The sequence below is a fragment of the Camelus bactrianus genome, chromosome 36 (assembly GCF_048773025.1).
Source record: "Camelus bactrianus isolate YW-2024 breed Bactrian camel chromosome 36, ASM4877302v1, whole genome shotgun sequence".
Classification (NCBI taxonomy): domain Eukaryota; kingdom Metazoa; phylum Chordata; class Mammalia; order Artiodactyla; family Camelidae; genus Camelus; species Camelus bactrianus.
In genome coordinates, this window is record NC_133574.1 from 8,958,516 (window position 1) to 8,983,947 (window position 25,432).

Below are 25,432 nucleotides of genomic sequence, written 5' to 3' on the forward strand. Positions count from 1 at the left end.
CTCTCCTCTGGATGGAAGTCACCTGGGCACAGCAGAGCAGTGAGACAACTCTTGTTCCCTCCTTCCCTTTCCAGAGCCATGACACATCAGCACATCTGACTGAGATGAGACACACGTGTCAGTCACATAGAGAAGAGGATGTCTTGTACTGACAGCCAGGCAGCTGCAAATGATGCTTTTCATCATCTCACCAATCTCCATTCACCCTGCCACAGCAAGCCTGTGGGGGTCGATGGAGAGAAATCAGAAATGTCCTTCAGTCTCTTTTCCTCCAAAGTCATTTAAAAACCTCTGCCTCAATCCTTGTTATTGCAGTTGGCACCCCTGTTCACCTGTGTACATCCCAGAAGTCTCCGTCATCCTTGATTTCCTCCTCCCACTCCCTCCCACAGCCAGATATCACCTCCTTGACTTTTTAAATGCCTTAAGAGTCAAATTTTCCCACATGAGGAAGAAGAAGGAGAAGGATGGGGAAGAGGAGGAGAAGATGGAAGATTATGAGGTGGAGGAGGAGAAGAGAAGAAGGAAGGAATTCCTGCAAATAAAAGTAACCTTAGAGGAGTTTGCAACATTCCTTTGACAGTTATTGGGAGATCGCCTTTCTTAAAAGCTAATCAACTTTTATTAATTCATTTCTTAAATAAAAATTTCAACTTTAAGGAAGTGCCATGATCTGGAATTGAAAGATGCAAGAAAAGTAAGTAACGGCTCTGCCCACTTTTTATCTCATCCACTGCCAGCACACTGTCAGCCTAGTACCAGTCCTCTGTGCCTAGATGTATAGAAATCATAATATATTTTATAATATATATTATATAATGCATACATTTGTATATAAGTATATGTCTATGTAATGAATATATGTATATATATTCCTAAATTTTGAGAAATCTGAAACATAACTTACTATTAAACATCTAAACCCCTATGGTTTGGAGTGATTTCAGAGCCAGCCCAGAAATACATAAGACAGCAGTATTTGATTTGAAACCTAGCTCTGTGTTCTAGGAAAAATTGATTTAATTTCTCTGATATTCAGGTCTTTAATCTGTAAGAAATACTTACAATATCTGTATCACAAGGACATTGCAAATGTTCAATAAACTTTGTCTTTCCTTGGCAATGAATGCGTACAACCATTTCTCAGTACTTAGCATACTCGTGGCTGCTATCTGATAAGCACTCAGCAGAGGATACCAGCTGTCATGCTAAGAGGGTTGCAAATATATGTGCTCCACTGCCAGACAGGGTAAAGAAAATGTGAAAATGTAGCTTGAAAATCTCTGGAAGTGCTCTCCTCTTCCACAGGAGTCCAATCCAGCTGAGCAGAGAGATGGTAAAACAAGTTTTTAGTGTGTGTTTTTTATTAGTGAATCAACTATAAAACCAATTAGTTCTATTTGTTCAACCTGAATTTAGGAAAATCCAGAGATAATGGAGACTACCAAGGGCATGTATCCAAGATTATAAGGCTGAAGATGACTGTAAAAACATCTGCAAAACCATCTCAACATGTCAACTATCATAAGATTAGTGAGCAAATTTGAATTTCTGTAATGAACCCAACATGTCACTTTAATGAGGAAACATAATTTCTTAACTACTTGTTGAAACATAATTTCTTCTAACCAACATATTTAATGAAGGATTTGACAGTGGCCTATATTTAGGCCCAAGTGTTATAAACTATGAATAAATTATAATATTATAGAAGAACTTTCATCCATTTCAAGTTCTTTATTTTACTATTCTGAAAATAGTTTTTGTCCAGTAGGTTTGTTGAAACATGGCTTTGTTTTTTCCCTAACCTGCAAGATCTTTGCCCAAGAGCTTTTGTTTCTTCCTTGCAATTTTATGGGAACTAGTGTATAAAAATTATATATATTTCACTCATCTTTTCAGAAAAAAATGTTAATGGCCCAATATCTTTAATTATATTACCTGGGGCCTTACGTCAATGTGTAATTACATACATGAACTTGTGAAGTGTGGTTTTCTTTTAAAGAGCAGCTTTGGGCTTAGTCAATAATTTAAATAAACTCTTTTGGTGGATCCTTCCCTTCAAGGCAATGGCCAGCCCTTCATACTCTCATCTTTTTTTCCCTCATATGACTGAGGAGGCCTCCCAGCACTGGAAAGGGAGGCTTTGATCTGCACTCATTACCTTCCTGCTTCTCTCTGGTCTGTCTTGGTCTCTGACATGGATGGTTACTGTTTGCTCTGCTGCTGGCCACCAGGACCAGTGCAATCTGGGGTCACTATTCCCTCTGGGCTGGACAGGGCCTGCTGACCCTCCCTGCTGACACTCCCTGCTAACCCAGCTGCATCTTGGCTCTTAAGGGAATTACAGACCCTGCTTAGGTCTGCTCTGTCTACATCATGAGTCCTGGCCTAGAACATCTGCTGTGGGTTCTCAGCTTCACTGGTGCACCTGTCCCAGTCATCCCATTTAGCTATTTGCCTATTCCTCTATTAGGAAGATGTGGAATTTTGGAAACCTGGGTGCTGTTTATGTCCCATGAAAATGAGAAACTGTCGGAGCATTAACCCAAGTCCAAGTGCGGATGAACTGCTGTGTGAATCCAAGGTTTACTCCGCTGTGGCCGCCCACCAGACTGACTCAGGGCCACGCCTCCAGCAAGTAGTGTGGGACAACCAGGCTCAGAGAGCTCTCCTAAGGCCTTAAATCATTTTTTTAAAATGGATTATTAGTATGCCTATGCCCAAAGGCAAGACTTACTGCTGTTTATTTTTTTCTGTAATAATCTACATTTTTTTTATGTGAGTAGTGAATGGTAGATGGAGTTAAAGAGAGGAAGATTGGCTTAATCATACAGAAGTTATAATATTATTGCATTATTTTTCTTATTTATAGTAGGATTATTATACATCTGGTCAGAAATACTAGGACTTGACTCTAATTTCAAGCACTAATGTAGATAAGGACTAAAGAAAAATACTGTGTGAGTTAATATATATCAGGAGTCATGAATTAAAATATCTTTGGATAAGTGGTCTATGCTAATGTCTACTTGAATTAATTTCATTTAAACTGATCTTTCAGTTGGATCTGAGGGTCTAAAAACTGATTCCCTGTGTTTTAATTCACAAGATGAAATGTTCTTAGATTACTCACAAAAATGGGATAATGTACTGTTTACATGAAAGTCCATGAATTCACAACTTTCTGCCTAGCATCATTATTTTTTTATTCAGTAACTCTTCTTTAAAGATTAAATATGCACTCAAAGTGTTTACAGATTGCTACTGGGGATAGCAGATGAAATTGGTGTTAATTTTGTCCTTAGACAATTACTGTCCTTAAAAGAATAGAAAAGTTAAGAAGGAGGCATGGACCACAAGAGAGGTAGAGACAACAGTGGGCACTAGGAAGAGGGAAACATTATCCCAGCTGAGGATAAGGTACGCACACACATGGCAGAGACCTTTCAGTATAAAGGGAAGAATAGCTTTTTATCTGCCCAAGAACTACTTTCAGTATCAAAATCAGTAGGATGTGTTTTTGCATTTTCTAAAAGACACTATGTACATCTAATGATTAACCCATAAATTAAGATCTGCTTCATTAAGATGTAACTTTCATCAGCACCTCTGGAGGGAGTTCTAATGACGTTCCATGGGTGATTTCTTGATGAATCCTTCAGGGCCGGATCCCATTCAGATATAAACCCCCCTATTTGGGGACCTTCATGGAGGCCAAGAAACCACTGTTCTCCACAGGTAAGTCTGACTGTTCTGAAAATCAAGAACTCATAAGAAATACTGCTTGTTTTCTTACTGTTTCTTCTTTGGAACACAAAATGGAATTAGTAGTGACTATAAGATTGCCAGATTGAGACCAAACAGGAGGCAGACAAAGTCCAGACTCCTTCTGCCAAAGACAGCAAGTGACTTGTGATGTATCAGGAGGCCAGGCAGGACTTACCACCACTCCAGACCTTAGTTACAGATGCATTTTCCAACACAGCTAAGATGAAAAGCAAGCTTAGATGTGGAGCTTTAGCTAATTCAAGGAATTTTAAAGATATATTTCTCTTTTAACTTGTTTTCCTTCCCCAAGCCTATAACCTAAAAATTTGCTACAAGAAAATATACTCCCACTCCATATGCCTTTAATGATTTCAGACACTTATTTTTAAGAGAAAAATTTAAAGGGATTTAGATGAGTGTAAGGCTAAAGATGAGAAGAAAAAAATATGTGAACACCTTTCCTTCCTCATCTGGAAAGGCTTCTGTTAGGTTTTTTCAATTCAGTATTACATTGAAAAGTGATAGCATTGCTCCCTCCGTAATAATCAAAGCAGATTTACATTGCCTTGTGTAGTAACTCAGTCTCCACTGGTATCATCAGGGAAGTAAGAAATCTACATACCAGGAAAAGTCAGGTGACATGAGTGGAAAAGTGTACATTACTCATTCCATCCATTCATTCAACTAATGGATCCTACTCATTGACCACGATTCAAGCATTTGCCCAAATTCTGGGGATATGGCCCAAAGAAATTCCCTAAAATTCTAAACATGGGAGGGCTGACAAAACATGAAACTAAACTTATTTATGTAAGTAAATAATAACTTCAGAAGTGATCAATGGTAGAAAAGATAGATCATAGTTCATGGTAAAAAAGCTATGTGAAATGGAGTCACTTAGACAAGTGGTCAAGCCAGCCTTTCAGAGGAGGCGTCATTAGAAGAGAAACCTAAATGAAGTGATGGAATGAGTCACTTACAGGTCTGAGGGGAGAATATTTTAGGCAGAGGGACCAGTGTGTGCACAGGCCTTGAGGCAGGAATGTGCTCAGCATGTTTAAGGAACGACCAGAAGGTCACTGTGGCAGGAAAAAAAGGACTGAAGGGAAAGTGGTGGAAGTGTTTGGAGTGATGGAAGAGATCACGTAAGTCCTTGTGGATCCTGGTATGAAGTGAAGATTTTAGCCCAAGTGTGATGGAACGTTAGCCAAACACTTTAGGTCACTAACAGGATGTGATTTATGTTTATAACAAGATCAGTGGCTTGTGTTGGAGGATAGAAAGTTTCCAACTGGAAGAAGAAAATCATTAACAGTAGCTTTGGCAAGAGATAATTTCATCTTAGACCTGACTGGTAGTGGAGGAGATGCTGACAAGCTGTTCTAAGATTCAATAGGCAATGTGCTGAAGTAGAGCAGAGATTTCCTGCTAGTTTAGATGGAAGGTGTGACATCAAAGGTATGAGGTTAAATGAAATAGGAATATTAAATATACAATACAATGAATATTAAACATATAATACAAAATAAATTGGGATTTTGTGGGACACAAAGAGATTAGTGAAATCATAAGGAGTACTGGGGGAAGAAAAATGCAGACTATCAATTGTTGGTTTGAAACAAAGGTGACAGGATGAAGAGAAATTCAAAGGACCCAAGAGGTTGATTGCTGTTGGAGAATAAGTAAGAAATCAGGAAGAAACTGAATCTGAATAAATATACAATGAGGCTCTCAAGGAGTATATGCCACTCCAGTTACAGCAGGTGTGCCTGCACTGGCAATGATAGAACCAATCTCCAGAAAGCCAGTCACCCCCTCCACTCCCTCCCTGATCGAGCACTGATGTCATGGTCAGACACGGGCAGCAGTTATGTTTGAGCATCTGAGGTTCTGATTCCAAAGAGGGACATGAAAGAGCCAACTCAGGTTCAGACGTGTTGGTGGGTGTTGCAAAGCAGCCAGCACAGGTGGTACAGGGACTTCAAAGGTAAGGTGGGTGTTGCAAAGCAGCCAGCACAGGTGGTACATGGACTTCAAAGGTAAGGTGGGTGTTGCAAAGCAGCCAGCACAGGTGGTACATGGACTTCAAAGGTAAGGTGGGTGTTGCAAAGCAGCCAGCACAGGTGGTACATGGACTTCAAAGGTAAGGTGGGTGTTGCAAAGCAGCCAGCACAGGTGGTACATGGACTTCAGAGGTAAGGTGGGTGTTGCAAAGCAGCCAGCACAGGTGGTACATGGACTTCAAAGTATGTTTATCAAATATATTTTCCCATTTAAGCAGCACCACCAACCGCGGGAGGCACCTGCTAAAACTCCTCCATCTCTGAAGGAGGTAACAACTTATTGAAACCTTTCTTTTCAAAACCAGTTTTTTGGGGTGCTTATCCATTTTTATCTATTCTTGAATTGCACACAATTAATTTCTCTTTTTTACACATGAAAAATCATTCTTCTCTTAAAAGAGAATATGAAAATGAAGCTATTTCCCTGGTGCAATGGCCCCGAGGCCACCGAGTTTGTTCTGCTGGGACTGACCACTCACCGAGACCTGCAGCCCGTCTTCTGTGTGGTCTTCCTCCTGAGTTACCTCGTCACGGGAGCCTTGGGATGATTTTATTAATCAGATTCACTCCCAGCTGCAAACCCCCATGTGCTTTTTCCTCACCCACTTAGCGTGCGTAGATATGTTTTATTCTACGAATGTCTCTCCTCAGATGCTTGCACACTTCTTATCTGAGAAGAAGACCATTTCCTACACGGGATGTCTGGCCGAATGTTTTGTTTTTGTGACCCTGCTCCTTACTGAGTATTACATGCTTGGTGCCATGGCCTATGACAAGTACGTGGCCATCTGCAGTCCCCTACATTACAACAGCAGAATGTCCAGGCCACTCTTCATCTGCCTGGTCATCCTCCCCTACTTCTGGAGGTCCATAGTGGTCACAATGCAGGTGATACTGACCTCTCACTTGTCCTTTTGTGGATCCAACATCATCAACCATTTCTAATGTGTGGACCCAGCCCTCTTAACGTTGACGTGTTCTAACACTTACGTAAAGCAAACCGCCCTGTTTGTGTCCACTGGGATTAACCTCACAGGTTCCCTTCTCATAATCCTCATCCCCCATGTTTTTGTTTTCATCACCATCATGAGGATCCGTTCCAGTGAAGGGCAGGGCAAAGCCTTCTCCACCTGTGGCTCCCAACTGACAGCTGTCTCTATGTTCTATGAGTCCCTGTTCTGCATGTATCTGAGACCAGCAAATGAGCAATCTGTTGAACAAGGGAAAATTGTCTCAGTGTTTTGTATTTTTGTGAGTCCCATGCTGAATCCATTTATCTACAGCCTGAGAAACAAGGATGTGAAACAGGCTTTGAGAAGGGTATTTAGAGAAGCCTTGGTACAATGGGGAAAAGCTCTATCTTACCAGTTTCCCAATAAAAGAAGAAAGAATCCCTCAAAACAATCCAAAAGTATCCCTTGTTGGTTCTGCCAACATTGGGATGCAACTCTCTGGAACAGCAGTCATAGTTTATATGCACGCAGGGCTTGGGGTTGAGTGAGAGTCTATGGAAACAGAATGGCAAAGCTGAGTGGAAATGACGGTGGGCAGGAATCACGACAGCAGAAGTCAGTTGTCTACGATTCAGCCGGTTCATGGTTTTAGCATCACTCAGGAACTCATTTCCACTTGGTTAGTTAGCAGAGAAGTTCTCCCTTTCACTTCCTAGGTCACCAGTATGGAGCATCCCTAAGCTGCTCTCACCAGCAAAGTGATGCACATTGTAGTAAATTTCCTCAAGAAACTGGTTTTCTTCCCTGGTACATCTTATGTATATTCCTTAAAGAAATCTGATTATCTTCTCAGAAAAATCTCATTTCTCTAATTTTCTGTGTTTGCTCTGAATAAATCTTTGATGAATTTTTATGTCTACTTTGCTTGAATGGAGACCCATATATGTTTATTCTTTCAATCAAAAACCTGATGTTTTACATTTTAATGACCCAATGATTCATTTCATTTCCTTTAAATAAAACACCCTTATTAATATGAGATACCCATTCCTGATTTAGAATTTTCATTTCTTAAATAAGATATTTATATAATCTTGTCCCTACAATATTAACAATTGTTTGTGCCACAGTTTTACACATTTCTTTTCAGGTCACATCTCGCCACAAACAATTTTAAAATAACATCTAGTTTAATATGCATGAAATTTCGTTTTAGTGTTTTGCAACTAAATTGTAGCATAAGCATATTTCAGGCTGCTTGATACTCTTTGGAACTGACCTTTATTTAAAAGCATAATGTAACAACACTGACATGACATATATAGTTCACCACCTCCTTTTAATAATTAGGGAGTTTTTACTTTTGCCTCTTTAGGAAAATCTTTACACCTGTAATTTATTGCTTCTGATCAGTTATTATATTAAGATAGATTTCCACCATTTTATTCATTGTTGCTTTATATTTCTCTCATTTTGAATGCAGTGATATAAGAAAGCAACACCAGCCAATGAACACTTTAGTTTCCCCACATCCTTAATGGCCTTGGGAGTCTCATTTGATTGTGTGCATGTGTGAATATTGTAGATATAAATACAATGCAGAAAGCATTCATGCATCAAATACAATTTGTTGGAACTCAACTTTTACTTATTTTACTTTTTCTCAATTTCATAGTGTGCTAGCTACAATGACAGTGATATTTAATCTCAAGAAGAAAAGAGCCTTTATCCAGAGGAAATTTCTCTTGAGAAGTAAACTTCTGAATGAAACAAAAATTGGGGTTCCAGATTAAAACATTGTAGGTAGAGAAATTGACAGTCAGTGGCCCTCATCACTCACTCCTAACAGACACATAAGGATAGCTCTGATTACCTCTGAAGATCTCAGCCTATCCTGAAGAACAATATATTTAAAGGGAAAAATAATAGAAGCTTGATTTAGAAGGACCCTGAGTGGCCATCCAGTTCAACAATTTTACAGAACATATTTGAGTCCCTGCTTTTTTTTCCTATTTTCATATTCCAATTCTAACATTAATAAATAAATATTCTTTAATTTTATATCTTGGGATATGGATAGTTTGTTGGTTGTTTTTTCTTTTTAAATTTCTTTTTATCCCCTTTTATTAGTGGGGGAGGTAAGTAGATTATTTATTCATTTATTTTAATGGAGGTATTGGAGATTGAACCCAGACCTAGTGCATGCTATGCATGCACTCTACCACTGAGCTTTACTTTCTCCCCCTCGATGAGTTTGGATATATGTACTTTTTGTTTTTGTGCTTATAAAGCAATAATTGTTTATCATGGGAAATGCGTGCATAAGACATAAAGAACAAGTTTTAATTTTTGCTTAACCCTAGTATTTTATAAACTATCATAATGTATATATTGAAGTACCCTTCTTTTTCATAAAAATACATATAAAATGATTTGTCCTTTTTTAAATTGGGAACTTCTTTGTTTTAATGTCTGTATACATTCTAGTGCAAAACATGTCACATAATATTTAAACTCTCCTCTAAGATCACAGCCAGCACAACCTTCCGGGGGTTCTAGTTATATACAGCAGGACTCAGTTCTATTTGCATATGTCTGTGCTTAATTGTGTATTAAATGTAGGCAGGCCTCACTTTGAATATGCTGTGGTCACAGAGTTCCATGCAAAGCAAAGACACATTTCCAGGTTCCACCAGATTCATTTATAGGAGATCACGGAGAGTGAGGTCTGCCTGCATTAATATGTCAGTGGTTCCCTTTTTCTCAACTATAAAACTGACATTATGATGAAAATCTTCACCTAAGTTTCTTACTATACATTCAGCACATGCTGAAAAGTAGACTGAGTAAAAGTGTTCATTTCTAAGGCTCCTAAAAACATAATGTTAAATTAATTTCTAGAAAAAAATGTATTACTATTTTTCCTGACATCATCAATGTACAAAAAAGTGCCAGTCTTTCAACTCTCTTAAATATAATACACAAAACAGTATTTAATTCATATTTTTATTACCAAGAGTTTTACTCACTAATTTTAACATTTTAAAATTTTTATCAATTTTCTATTCATAGCCTTCAACATGTTGTTATTTGAATGATTTCTATGAACTTATATTTTGGTACTGTCTCCACTTTGTTTTATTTGAAGTAAAACCTTTTGTCAACATGTTGGGTGCTGCTTAATTTTAAATTGTTTTATGATCAAATTCAAGTGACTTCTATTGTGAATTTCTTGCACTGCTATTAAGCTGAGAGACATCCTTTCACATTGCAGAAATATTTCAGTTATTTCAGTTTTGATCAACACGGAATTTTTTCAGTGACTGACTCACAGTTGAGGGTATGCATGGCATGTCAGTTCTTTAGAGGGGCAGTGGTTGGCAAAAGGAAATTCCAGTAGGAATAGGAGTCTGTATTTAGATATCTTTGTTGGAAAACTATGTTACATTATGGACACCGGGATGGTGCAAAAATATGTTTTTAGAAATGTTGATAATTAAACAGCATTAATGTCCCTAGGTTACATGATTTCCTCCTCATTTATAGGCCACGACCTTTCTGGCAAAAAAAAATTAAGTCACCTGTACATTTCATCCCTAAGCTGCTCTCCCTGAAGCCCCCATTCCATACATCTGCTCTTTGTATCTGGGGACTGAACTATAGCGATACTACTATTTTAATTTTTGAAAATTTTTATTGACATGTAGTTAATTTACAATGTTAGTTTCAGGTCTACAGCAAAGTGATTCAGTTATGCATGTACATTTTCTTTTCAGATGTTCTTCCATTATATGTTATTATAAGAAATTGAATACAGTTCCCTGTGCTATGCAGTAGGTCTATAGCAATATTACAAATAACAAAATATGTTTGAACATTTTCCAGTAATTTACAGTAAATATTTATCATGTGTATGGTGATATTCAATTGTTTGTTTTTATGTATATGTATGCATATAGCTCATAAATTGAACCACTATATACATAATTTCTGGGTTGAAAATATTGGATAGCTAGCAATATCTGCTTTGTATTCTCCTGAGATAAATTTGAAAGGGAAAAATAATGAATATGGAATTTCTCTACTAGGAATTAAAGTGTGTTTTAAATCCACATAAATTACAAGAATTTAACTTAAAATACTTATAGATTGGTCAAAGAAGAAATAAAAAGATTCATTCATTGTACAGAGAAGATAGAATCATAAATTGTGGGAAAATAAAGCATTGCTTAACAAACAGCAGTGGGAAATGGGTTAAAATGTGAGAAAAATTTTATATGTAATATTACAACATACAACAACATTGTATCTCAAATATTCAAGATACTTCTGTAAAATATGGCTGTGAAAATATTTAACTAATGTATGTCCTTTACTGGTTAAATATATATATATATTGAATTCTTCTGTTCCATTTTAAAAATTCCTTTCCTAAGAATTTCAGTTGAGACAACAGAGAAGCTAATAATCTTAACTACTATTTTCTAACATTAATAAAATTACAATGAATGAATGTGACAAAGCAGAGGGATTCTGAAGGCAAATTAGTGGCTACCAATGGGGAAAGGACAGGGGAAGGAGCAAGACAGGGCTATGAGATCAGAGGTACAAACTACTATGCATAAAATAAGTAAGTTGCAGTAAAACATTGTACAGCACAAGGAGTAAGGTGGAGATTTTGCTATCACTTTCTTTTTTTCTTTTTTTTTAATTAAAGTATATTCAAATTATAATGTGTCAATCTCTGGTGTACAGCATAATGTCCCAGTCATACATATACATACATATATTCATTTTCATATTCTTTTTTACTAAAAGTTATTACAAGATATTGACTATAGTTTCCTGTGCTGTAAAGAAGAAACTTGTTTCTTTATCTATTTTTATATATAGTAGTTAATATTTACAAATCTCAAACTCCCAAATTTATCCTCTCCCATCCTCTTTTCCCACAGTAAACATAAGATTGTTTACTATGTCTGTTTCCATTTTGTATACTACTCAGCCATAAAAAAAGAATAAAATAACACCATTTGAAGCAACATGGATGGAACTGGAGATCATCATTCTAAGTGAAGTAAGCCAGAAAGAGAAAGAAAATACCGTATTATATCACTCATATCTGTAATTTAAAAAAAGAAAAAAAAGGAGACACTAATGAACTCATATACAATAACTTTAAATAGAGTATAATCCATAAAAACATTGAATCACTCTGTTGTACACCTGAAACTAAATAATACTGTAAATCAATTATACTTCAATTAAAAAAAAAAAGGAAAAAGAAAGGTACAGTGAAATGTTTACTCTCAAACATTACTAGTCATAAGTGTACATGGTTGATGCCTTCTGGAGAAAAATTTACCCACAGAAAAATTTAGCACTTAAGTCAGCATTTCCACATTTAGGAATCTATCCTAAAGGAAAAATCAGAAGGATATATACATAGATATATGAGACAATCGTAAAAACAAACAGGATAAATATGATAGAATAATGGTTTCTGAAATAAACAAAAAATACATCAAATGCAGAGAGAAGCTCTCTTTTAATAAGAGATTACAAATAAATTGTGCTTTTATTCAAAATTGAAACTACATTTTATTCCAAAATTGAAATAGCTTTCAGTATTTTCAATTTTATTTTCTACAACAGATATGTAATATTTTTATAATTAAGTTTAAGTATGATTTGATATTATGTATTACACTACATTAAAAATTATGTTCACTAAAATTTAGTCTGTATGAAAAAACAAACATTATATTATCAAGTAAAAATCAATATTCAAATTTGTATGTGGCATAATATTCCAACTGTGTCTTATTAATTATAAGAGTATATAAGAGTATCAATTTATTGAAAAAATATAACAAATACATATAGGAATTTTCCTTTGGTTTGGGACATACCATTGGTAAATGCTACTTTCTCACATCTGTCCCCATATTTATTTATCTATAATGAAAATATTCAATAGAATCAGTCTATTCAATCAACTGAGACTTAAGAATGAAGTTCAGGTTTCTAAAACTGCAGGTCATCTGGATGATTTTTTGGAAATTAATTTGAACACATTATAGTAAATTTAGACATTGGTTCATATAAGCACTTAGTACTGTGGTCTTAGTTAAAAACAGAGTACACGATATTAGAATACAAACATTTAAAGCAGTTTAAAGAAAGTTAAATTGGTTTTTCAATTTGCAATCATCTGGTTGACCACTAATGCACGAACAATGTGAATGATTCACATATCTCTTTATATACACTTCTATACTATTGATTTTCTCAATTGAAAATTTGAGAATGACTACAATAATCTTATCTAAAAAATAATGTTTCACAGATAGATTTATAAACCAAAGTAAACATTGGGTGTTCTCTTCCAGAGAGATGGGTAGACACTTATTCATCTGTATATTGTTTCAAGGCATTTTTTCTATCTACAGGTCAATTGATAGACTCTATTAACTCTTGATAAAGTAGACCTGAGTCAGCGCTACTACATGAAAAGTACAACGAGAATACCATTGTACTTTTTGATGACTGAATTGGATCCATATCCCTGGAAACTCATGGAGACATTGACAATTTTTATTTTCAATATGGAGGAGCATAACCCAGTATTTACAAATGGACAAAAAGTTTCTCAGTATATCTATGATGTGAGTTGGGGGGAAAATTAAATTAAAGTTTAAAGCATTGGGAGATCCATATATTTAAAATTTCCCCAAGATGAATCCAGAGATTAATTAGGCACTGGAGCCATTGTTCTATATCACAGATTGAAGAAGAAATTAGCTCATAACATTTCTAAAAAATGAAGTGTAAAACAAAACTCAGTTTAGAACCTCACGGTAATTCTGCAGACCATTAAATTCAAATGAGATGAATTTCTAATGTTACCATCACAATGAGTTAATTATAATATTTACACTCAAATATGTAAAGATGTTAAATTGTTATATGGAATTATTGAATATTACTCAATTTATTTTCAGAGGTTCTCCAATAAAGAAACTATATTTTCATTTCAACATTAAAGTTTGTATTAAAATAATTTGTCTTGAAGGTATTAATTTTGAGGAGATTTTATGAAGACAAATTATGACTATAAAGGACTAGGTTTCCTTTTGGAGGGAATCACTATGTTCTTACAGACACTTAGTATTTACAAACAGATGGCTAAAGTGCAGTTCTGTGAAAGGGATTTCCCTTAACCATTTGCTTCATGGCATAGATCACGTGCTTATTCCGTAAACTGTAGATCAACGGGTTCAGCATTGGACTCAAAAAAGTATAGAAGACTGCAATTATTTTGGACTGCTCTACAGACTTCTCAGATGGGAGCCTTAAGTACATGCAAAAGAGGGTTCCATAAAATATAGTGACTGTTGTCAGGTGGGAACCACAAGTAGAAAAGGCCTTGTGCCTGCCTTCTGTAGAGCTGATCCTCAAGATGCTGACCATGATGAAAACATAGGACAGGAGAATGATGAGGAGAGAGCTGCAGAGGGTAAAACCAGCAACTGCAAACATTGCCATCTTCTTGACTCGGGTGTCAGAGCAGGCCAGCATCATGAGAGGAGGGTCAGCACAGTAGAAATGGTTGATTTCATGGGAGCCACAGAAGGACAGGTGGAAAGTCAGCAGTGCCTGAGAGAGCCCATGAAGGAAGCCACAAGAATAAGGGACAGTGACTAGAGAGAGGCAGATGCTCTTGGACATCCTGCTGCTGTAATGTAAAGGGCTGCAAATGGCCACATAGCGATCCAACGCCATTGAAGCAAGGATATAAAGCTCTGTGATCACCAGGGCAATGAAGAGCAGACACTGTGTGAAGCATCCAGGATAGGAGATGGTCTTCTGGTCTGAGAGGAAATTGTACAGCATATTTGGAGTGATGTTGGATGAATAGCAAATGTCTACAAAGGACAGGTGGCTGAGGAAGAAATACATGGGGGTTTGGAGGTGGGCATTGGTCCTGATCAGCAACATCATGCCCAGGTTCCCTGCCAGTGTGATTACATATATCACCAGAAACACCCCAAACAGTATGTTCTCTAACACTGGGTTGTCTGTGAGTCCCAGGAGAATGAATTCTGTCACCAGAGTGTGGTTTGGGGAAGACATTTTTTGTGCCTTGAAAACTGGAAGTGACAAAGAATGTGAGGAGTTTTGTCTGATCCAGTTTCTGCATTTATTCCATCCCTTTTATGTTTACTCACTGACCTATTAATCTATGGAGAAATCATGCTTTTCTTTCAATAAATACATCAAAATTTCTACACAAACATTTTTCCTGTATATCTGGCTTATCGCTATCTTCTCTATAGCTCAAGCTCTCTTTCTCTCCCCTGTGTATATACATATAGGATTAATTCATTATTAATATACAATTATACTATATATGGATATACTCTAAAAATATTGTGTATTTTAATACATATATTCATACATTTATACCTGTCTTCTTGGAGAACTTCACATTCGATATTTTTTCAAACTTTGTGGGAAAAAAAAGCCAAAGGAATGAAAATCAGTTATAAAAAGCATCAGGACATTAGCATCACTCAAATGGACAAATGAAGGAGTTTGGGTTTCTAGGATCCCAGCAGCTCTGATAGCCTATTGTTCAGATACAAAACAGAAGATTCATGTTCAGTACAGCATTTTCACCTGAACCGCATTGCTGTCTGGCTTGATTTCATTCAAAGGATGTTGAATTGGTGAAATTTATCTCAACATATGGCTAAAAAGTTTCAGAATGAAGAATTTTTCTCTCTGCTCTTTGTGAATTCACACACTCATTTATTCTTTTACGCTGCAGAGATTGAATTTTTTTTCCTGTTTTAGTGTCTGGTGTTACAGCAATGAACAAATCCCCCAACCTCATGGAGCATATATTGTAGGAGAAGGAATAGATTAAACACACAGATACAGATATATCACATGACATCTGTTAGAAGTAAGTACAATGAAGAAAAATACAGGTGAGGTGCTTTTAGATGCAAGTTTTCCACATGGTGAAATATTAAACTCCACACATAAGAACAAAACATATATTTAGTGAACAAATGTATGAAATTACCTACCTGTAAAAGTGGACCTACTATATTTTGAAAAAAACAATGTGGGAAGATTTATAATGTATTTCCTAAGTATATTCCCTAGACTATTCTAAAAATCATCCTAGAAAACAATTAAAATTGTCTTTGATTCTCAAAAGCGTAATGATAATTTGATTCTTTGGGAGCTAGACTCTCCTTTGAGGCCAAAATCACTGCATAACATCTATTTACAGTGCTTCATACTATGTGTGAAATATTTGGCACAGACAGAGAAATTAGCCATTAATTTTAGTACCATGGGATGAAGAAAATGTGAGCCGAGAAGTTTAGTTTTTAGGTTATAGAAAGGACGAGGGAATTCCAACCAAAAGCTTTGTTTATGAACACTAAGATGAGGTCACCTGATGAAATTGAGAAGTAGAAACATGAAGTATGAAAGAGATTTGAGGAGCAGAAAGTCTAGGAAAGCCACAGATTAGGGAAAAATACTCATATTCAGTAATTTTAACAAGGATTTCTATTCAGAATACATAAAGACCCTCCACTGTTCACTGATCAAAATACAACCAGGCTAATTTTTAACAAGTCTAAGATGTGAAGAGATACTTCATAAAAGAAAATATGAATATCCAATAACCATATGAAAAGAATTTCAATATTTATAATTGTCAAGAAAATATAAATTATAACTACCTAGACATACCACTTCACAACCCCATCAATTAAAAAATTAAAAAATTGCCAAACTATTGACAATGACAATTTAAATTAACTGTCATAGTACATCACTTGATGAAGTGTAAAATAATTCAGCTTCTTTGGAAAACTAGTTTCTTCTTCTAAAATTACTTAAAGTGTTTTAGTCCCTTATACAACTATGACCCAGAAAGTATTAGGAGTTTATCAAAGAACAAAGAATACATATATCCACAAAGAAACTCACATGTTGGAAGCTATATAGATAAACAAATTCTGATACACCCATATAATGGAACACTACACAGAAATAAAAAATGAACAAAGCACTAATATAACTTAAATGAATCTCAAAACCATTGTATTAGAAGGAGTTAACTTCTGAATGAAGTGTGATGGCCTCCCAAAATTTGCTCTTCCACGAAAACACTGGCAAAACTTGTCAAAGTTAACTTTTCAGAATTCTGAATAGTAACTGAAGGCTTGAAAAAAATCCTACGAGTATATATTCAACTAAAAATATCAGAATCTCACTAAGAATGAGTTTTGTGGGTTTTTTTTTTTGCACCCTATTCCCACGCCCTCTCCCTACCTGTGTAGCTGCCTTGAAAACTTGATTTATGATTGCATGGCTGTGCACAGTTGTCCAACTGCATTAAACATTTCTACATTTTATTCTAAGTAAATTTACCTCACCGAAATTGATTTAAAGGTAAGTTTTACTTTCATCGAAGTCAAGCAGATCCAATTATTCACCGGATGTTTAATACTGAAATACTCTTAATACAAAACAACAGAGGCACAATGCTATCAGGAGTCTTCCTAGCTATGTTAAAGCAAGTCAGAAGCTAAGCATTGAGATCTCAGGTTTTCTCCAAGCCGATTCTTCACCTGAACAGTTTTTTGGTTTTTTTAAACAATTACATCAAGAATGGAATTCAAAAAAGCTAGCTGGCTTATCTCTGATCTCCACTCATTTACTTGTTTCCAGTATCAAGAAAGCCTGGAAGAAGATTGAGGAGGAGGAGGGAAAAAAGGGGGAGGGGGAGGAGGAGGAGAGGAGGAGGAGGGGAAGACAGAGGAGGAGGAGGAGACGAAGAAGGAGAAGAAGAAGGGGAAGGGGAAGTGAGAGGGAGGGGGAGAAAAGGGCTTAGATGAGGAGTTGTAAGTAGCAAATTGGAGTGGGCAAAAGAAATACTTAGGAGACTTCTTTCTGAACATTCACGACTCTGCTCCTCACCAAGTCTTAACTGCTCAGTGCCATGGATATGGTCAGCCCATGATCATCTGCATGGACAGCAGAATGTCCAGGCCATTTTGCATTTGCCTGGTCACTCTCCCCTACCTCTGGGGGTCCATGGTGGCCACAGTGAAGGTGATACTGACCTCTTGCTTGTCTTTTTGTGAGCCCAACGCCATCAACCATTTCTACTGTGCTGACCAGCCCTCTCGTTAACGTGTTCTGACACTGAATGAAGCAAACTGCCCTGTTTGTGTCCACAGGGATTAACCTCACAGGTTCCCTCCTTATCATACTCATCTCTTACATTTCATTTTTATCACCATTATGAAGGTTTATTCCAATGAAAGGCAGAGCAAAGTCTTCTCCACCTGCGGCTCCCACCTGACAGCTGTCAGTGTGTTTTATAGAAGCATGTATCCAAGACCACTAAATGAGCTATTTGTTGAACAAGTAAAAAGTGTGGTAGAATTTGTATTTTTGTGGGTCCCAGGCTGAATCCATTTCTCCATAGCCTTAGGAACAAGGATGTGAAACAGGCTTTAAGAAGAATATTTATGAGAAACCTTGGTATAATGGAGAAAAATTCTATTTCAACAGGCTCCCAATTGGAAAAAAAAAAGTCTCAAAAACAATAAAAAATTATCCCTTTGAGGTGGGAAGCCCCATAAAAAGACTAGTAGGACCCCTGGGCAGGGCCGCTGCTCTCTTCTTAGCACCATCCGGTTCCCTGGCCCAGAGGCTCTATCTCACTTTTTGACTCTAATGTGGATAACTTACACCTAGAATTCTATTGGTTCCCTGAGCTCACTTTCCTTCACTCCTGATTGGTTATTATTCTCACTTCTGATTGGTTATTACTCTCACTTCTGATTGGTCCATTTGTAGTACTTCATTTGCATGGAGCTCACTCCTGATTGGTCTATTTCTACAAAGCTTGTTCCTGGTTGGTCAACTTCTGTTGTACTTTATTTGCATATGATGTTGCAAAGTGTAAAACTGGCAGCCTATAAAAGGCCTGTGTAAACCTACAGACAAGGTCCAGAGCTTAAGTGTTAACCTTTGGGCTTGATGGTATAATAAACCTGAGTTCTCCAACTCTCCGAGTGCTGCTTGGTTTCTCACCCGGATCCAGGATGCTGTCACAACTGAGCTATAAAACCGAGCTGTAACACATTTTTCTGCAACACCTTGTAGGTCTGCCTGAATGTAATTCTCTGGGATAACAGTCATACAATATATATATTTGCAGAGTTTGGGATCAGGTGAGTCTAACTGAAACAATGAAAGAGAAAATTGTTTGGAAATGACAGTTGATGGAAGCACAGCATCAGAAATGAGCTATTAATGCTTAAGCAAAGTCATTGTTTTAGTCTCATTCAAGAACTTATTCTGGTAGATTAGTTAGCATAAAGTTTCTTCCTTTCACTTCCTAGGTCAGCAACATTTAAGCCTGGCTGAGAAACCCTTACCAGCAAAGTCAAGTGTACTGCAATGTATTTTATGAATATGAAAATGATTTACTTTCATAGGATGTATACATAGTCCCTTTCCTGGAAACTGATTATTTTCTCAAAAGAAACTCAAATCTCAAATTTTGATCATTTTTTTTACTGCACTTTTGGTACATTTCTTAGTCTGTTTCTCTGGAATATAAAACTATATATGTTTCATTATTTCAACAAAGAACTTGATAGTGTATATTTTTTAATGATTCCACAATTTATTTCATTGGTTTCTTTCAACCAAAACAGATTCCTTTCTCAATAAAGGATACCCACTTGTGATTTAGAATTTTCCTTTTTTAGAGAAGTGTTTTATATCATCTGTCCCTACAGCATTAGTAACTGTTCTTATACTTTACATATTACCTTTCATTTCTTATCTTCCCACAAAGAGTTTTGACTTAGCTGCTGCTCAAGTACACATGAAGATTAGGTTTTAGTGTTTTACAAATAAATAGCAGCATACGCATGTTCCAGATTGCCAGATATTCTTTGAAACTGGTTTTATTGAAGAGCATAATATGACTTGACATTGATATGTGACATTTTATGACATTACCTCCTTTTAAAATTTAGGGAGTTTTTTATTTTTTCCTTCCTTAAGAAAATCTTTAGCATATAAGTTATTATTTCTGATCATAAACTATGTTAAGGCAGATTTCTAAAGTTTTATTTTTACTTCTCCTTATATTTCTTTCTTTTTGGATGTAGTGATGTGTGAAATTACCAACAGTTGAGAGTACTCAAATTTTCCTACATCCTCAGTGAAACTCATTCTGTTGAGAGTGTTCATTTCATTGTGTACATGTGTGAATATATAAGCAGATATAAATTCAACACAGAAAACATTGATCCATCGACATCATTTATTGGAAATCAGCTTTAATGTGTGTCACTTCATCTCGATGTCATCGTATGCTAGGAAACTGACAATGATGTTTAAGCTTGAGGAGATGGGAAAAAAACCTTTTTGGATGAATTTTCTCTTGAGAAGTAAACTTCTGAATGAAAGAAAAATTTTGTTTTCCAGATTAAAACACTATGGATAGAGAATGATTTACTTGCCCCATCGCCTACATAACAAATATAAATTTATAGCTTTGTTTACAACTGAAGAAATTCAACCTATTCAGAAGCACAACAGTTTTAAGGGGGAAAATAATAGAAGCTTGAATTAGAAGACACCTGGATGACCATTTGGTTCAACACTTTCATAGAACAGGTTTTGAACCTCTGCTTTTTCCTACTTTTATATTTAAATTCTAATAATAAATAAAGACCCTTCAACTTTGCATCTTGGGATCTGGATGAATTGAAAATACGTAAGTTTTTGTTTGCTTGTTTTCTTGCCTATCTAAGAAAGAATTGTTTATCATGGAAAATCGGTACATGGATATAAAAAACAAGTTTTATGTTTCCTTAATTCTCATATATTACAAAGCTATCAAACACTTCTTTTTCCATAAACAGCTATGCAAAGTGATTTTCCCTTCCCTTAACTGGGATCTTCTTCATTTTACTGTCTATATACATTCTAATGCAAAATCTGTCACATAATATTCAAACTTTCCTCTATGATCACAGGCAACACAGCTTTCCAGGGTTTCTAGTTACATACAGCCAACCTCAGTTCTATTTGCATATGTCTATGCCTAACTGTACTGAATGCAGGAAGACCCCACTTTGCACAGTATTGTGTTCATGCAGATCCACACAAAGCAAAGACATTTCCAAGTTCCACCAATTTCAGTTGCAGGAGATCGTGCCAAGTAAGGGCTGCCTGTATTAATACATCACTTCTTTCCTTCTTCTCAGCTATAAAACAAATATTACTATGAAAATTTTACCTACATTTCTTTGTATGCCTGCAACACGTTTTTTAAAAAATAGGGCTTACAAAGTAAAATTTTTAAAATAGGACTTACAAAGTAAAAGTATAGAATGTTTTTAAGACTTCTGAAAACAACATTAAATTGATCTCCAGAAAAACTGTATATTATTATTTTTCCTGACACAAAGTATATAGTGCCAGTCATTTTGAACTCTCTTAAATATAGATACACAAAACAGTATGTAATTTCATATTTGTGATTACTAACAATTTTTCTCATTAATTTCAGCATTTGGGGTTTTTATTAATTTTTTTATATTTAGCTTTCAACATTAATTTATATGATAACGTTTTTTGTACTTCATATGATTTCTATGAGCTTATCATACATTAATAAGTTTACTACTTTACTTTATCTGGGGCAAATACTTCACCAAACTATTAGCTGTCTCTTTTACCATCAAATTTGACTGATTTTTCCACTGTGAATTTCTCCACTGCAGTGATGCTCAGAAATATTTCCTTCTGATTATTTAAAAACTTAAGACATATTTTAACTTGGATCAATATAGAATTTTTCTCAGTGATTTGAAATTACTCACAGTGGAGGAATATGTGTATTTGGACGACAAGTCCTGGCAAAGGACAACATAGTTAGGGGTAAGAGTCTACATTTATACACCTTTGTGGAAAAATAATGTTGCATAATGGAAGTCTAATAAAAGGTAAAGTGCAAAAATAACTGTGTAAAAAGTTAATAAATACACAGCATTAATGTGCACAGGTTAAATGCTTTTCTCCTTGACTGTGGGTCACTTTTCCAGCCAAAAAAACTTAACTCTCCTACACCTTCTATCCCATCTCTGTGGGCTCCACTGCATACATCTCCCATCAGACTTGGGGACCAAACTAGAACAATATTACTAAGATATTTCTCCATATTTTTCAAATAATCTATAATAGATATGTAATCTGTGGAAAGCTAGATTGGAGTTTCATGTTTATATGTGCATATACTTTCTAAATTGAACTCTCATATGCATAATATCTTAGGTAAATATATTGAATAGCTATAAATATCTGATTTGTGTTCTCCTAAGATGAATTTGGAAGCAAAAATAATAAAGATGGAATTTCTCTATCAGAAATTAAAACATATTTTAAATCTACATTAGTGATAAGAATTTGGCTTAAAATACATAAACAAACTGGTAAAAAAAATTAACAGAAATGGATTCATTTAGGGTACAATGAAAGGTAACATCACAAATTGGTGGGAAAATAAAGGGTTGCTTCAAAGAGAGCAGGAAGAAATAGGTTAAAATGTCAAGGGAAAAGTTACACATTTTTATATATTTTCAGTATTTCTTTGTTTTTTATAATCAATATGTATTATTTTTGTAATTAAGTATGATTTAACTATTAATATTAATGGCATTAAAATGTTGTTCACAAAAATAGTCTGTTTGAAACATAAACCTTATACTATCAAGTAAAAATCAATGTTCAAATTTGTATACAGCACATGATTACAATTTTATTTTATCAATTATAATAATATATGTGTATAAAAATATTGAGAAGAAATATAAAAAAACACAAACATAAATAATCCTTTGGTTTAAGACATAACACTCATACAAGTTATTTTTTCACATCTCTTTGTATTGTCTAGTTATTTATAATAAACATGTGTGCTTTTATAATCTGGAAAACATATTCATAAAATACAGTCTAGATAGATTTTCCAAATATCAAAATTGCCTGCTTTACATGAAACAGTGAGACAACTCTACTATAATGATGACAGATGATCATGTTTACCTGAAATGTCAGAGGAAACCCACATTAGGGGTTACTAGTCATATCCTCTCGTCATGATCACCATGAACACATATAGCAACAACCTCATCAGTTTATCATCCCAGCATTTGCAGAGTGTTAAGGGGTTAAATCACTGCAGTGTGAATTGGAAAGAGAGAAAATTTGGAATCAAGGGATTCCCAAAATTTGGGAATCAAGCCTCTGTACTACTAAGTGGCTGAGTGACTTTGGGTAAGTCATTTAATCTCTCTGCCTAGGATTCCAAATGCTGTAAATGGAGACAATAATCTTCTCACTAATTTCTTTGGGAGGATTAAACTTGCAGTGATGTAAAAGTGAGCACTAAACTATAATTGAGTATTACTTATGATTATTTTTAAATCTGTTGATTTATGTTCTATCCTATCTCTGAAGAATTTATGAGGCTGGTTTCACCCAAAGACTTAAAAATGAAAAAAAAATTTAAATCACAAATAGATATAAATAAATAGAATATTTAAAAAAAGAAGGAGGGGAGATGTCAAGATGGCAGAGTAGAGAGACTCACAGCTCAGCCTCTCCCACAAATACTCCAAGAATTACATCTACAAATCCACTGAATCACACAAAACACCTGCTGAACTCTGGCAGTGTCTCTCACTTTAAAATACAGGAGGATTCTCACAAAATCGGATAAACAACAAGTCCATACTGTATAGCACAGGGAACTCTGTTCAATATCTTGTAGTAACTTATGGTGAAAGAGAATATGAAAATGAATATATGCATGTTCATATGTGACTAAAATATTATGCTGTACACCAGAAACTGACACAACATTGTAAACTGACTATACTTCAATTTAAAAAAATGCAAATATATATATATATAAAAAGGAGAGACCACAAATAGATCAAGCATTTTGATTAAGACAGTGGCCAAAATTGAGTTTAAATCTGAGTCCTGAAAGTCACAGTGGTTCTCAGAACTATAAAATAAAAGAAAGCACATAATTATTTACACAAACTGTAAGTAATTAGCAAAATGTATAAGTACTTTGCAGTGATTTTAAAACACATTTTGAAAGAGGATTATAAATCTTGATATGAGAACATTCTGATTGCTAAGAATAAGACACAATTCTTTGCTTAGCCAAAAGGAAGTTTGTTATAAGTTAAAGGAATGTCCCACACTAAATGATGTTGATCCTCAAAAATTGAAACTGGGAACTCTATCACAGACAGAATCCAATGTTACTCATTTCTAGGTTCTAAACACTAAGTTGCCACAGACAGTCATTTCAAATGAGCAGATCCTTAAACTGCTATTTTATGAAAGATTTCTCTTAATCATCTGCTGTAAGGCTTGGATAACATCCCCGTTCCTCATACTGTAGACCAACGGGTTCAGTATTGGACTAAAAAAACTATAAATACTGCAATTATTTTGGACTACTTGACAGACTTCTCAGATGGGGACTTTAAGTATATGCAAAAAAAGGTTCCATAAAATATAGTGACTGTTATCAGGTGGGAACCACAAGTAGAAAAGGCTTTGTGCCTGCCTTCTGTAAAGCTGATCCTCAGGATGCTGGCCATGATGAAAACATAGGACTGGAGAATGATGAGGAGAGAGCTGCAGAGGGTAAAACCAGCAACTGCAAACATTGCCGTCTTCTTGACTCAGGTGTCAGAGCAGGCCAGCATCATGAGAGGAGGGTCAGCACAGTAGAAATGGTTGATTTCACGGGAGCCTCAGAAGGACAGGTGGAAAGTCAGCAGTGCCTGAGAGACCACATGAAGGAAGCCACAAGAGTAATGGACAGTGACTAGAGAGAGGCAGATGCTCTTGGACATCCTGCTGCTGTAATGTAAATGGTTGCAAATGGCCACATAGAGATCCAACGCCATTGAAGCAAGGATATAAAGCTCTGTGATCACCAGGGCAATGAAGAGCAGACACTGTGTGAAGCATCCGGCATAGAAGATGGTCTTCTGGTCTGAGAGGAAATTGTACAGCATATTTGGAGTGATGTTGGATGAATAGCAAATGTCTACAAAGGACAGGTGGCTGAGGAAGAAGTATATGGGAGTTTGGAGGTGGGCGTTGGTCCTGATCAGCACGATCATGCCCAGGTTCCCTGCCAGCGTGATTATGTAGATCACCAGAAACACCCCAAACAGGATCTTCTCTAGCACTGGGTTGTCTGTGAGTCCAAGGAGAATGACTTCTGTCACCAGAGTGTGGTTTGGGGAAGACATTTTCTTGTCCCTTGAAAAACTGAATTGACAAAAAAGATGAAGAATTCTGTCTAACCCAGACTCTGCATTTATTCCATTCTTGTATCATTTACTTTTGATCTATTTATCTCTGGGAAAATTACTCTTCTCAACTAATGCATCAGAATGTTTCCATAATTATTTTCACTTTACATCTCTATGTTAATTCTCTCTATATATCTCACACACTTCCAAACTCTTTCTGTCTTAATTGTGT

General features: G+C 35.7%; 1 protein-coding gene and 2 pseudogenes across 1 annotated transcript; 1 reads left to right on the top strand and 2 right to left on the bottom strand.

The window, feature by feature from the left end:
* The first annotated feature begins 445 nt into the window (after window positions 1-445).
* On the top strand, window positions 446-8,492 carry LOC141576090 (olfactory receptor 5M5-like; annotated as a pseudogene).
* A 5,483-nt stretch (window positions 8,493-13,975) lies between these two features.
* Window positions 13,976-14,923, bottom strand: LOC141576128 (olfactory receptor 5M10-like). Its single transcript, XM_074358615.1, has one exon. It carries the CDS (start codon window positions 14,921-14,923, stop codon window positions 13,976-13,978), a length of 948 nt encoding a protein of 315 aa, XP_074214716.1.
* Window positions 14,924-24,265: 9,342 nt separating this feature from the next.
* On the bottom strand, window positions 24,266-25,197 carry LOC105071220 (olfactory receptor 5M10-like; annotated as a pseudogene).
* Between the last annotated feature and the right edge of the window lie 235 nt (window positions 25,198-25,432).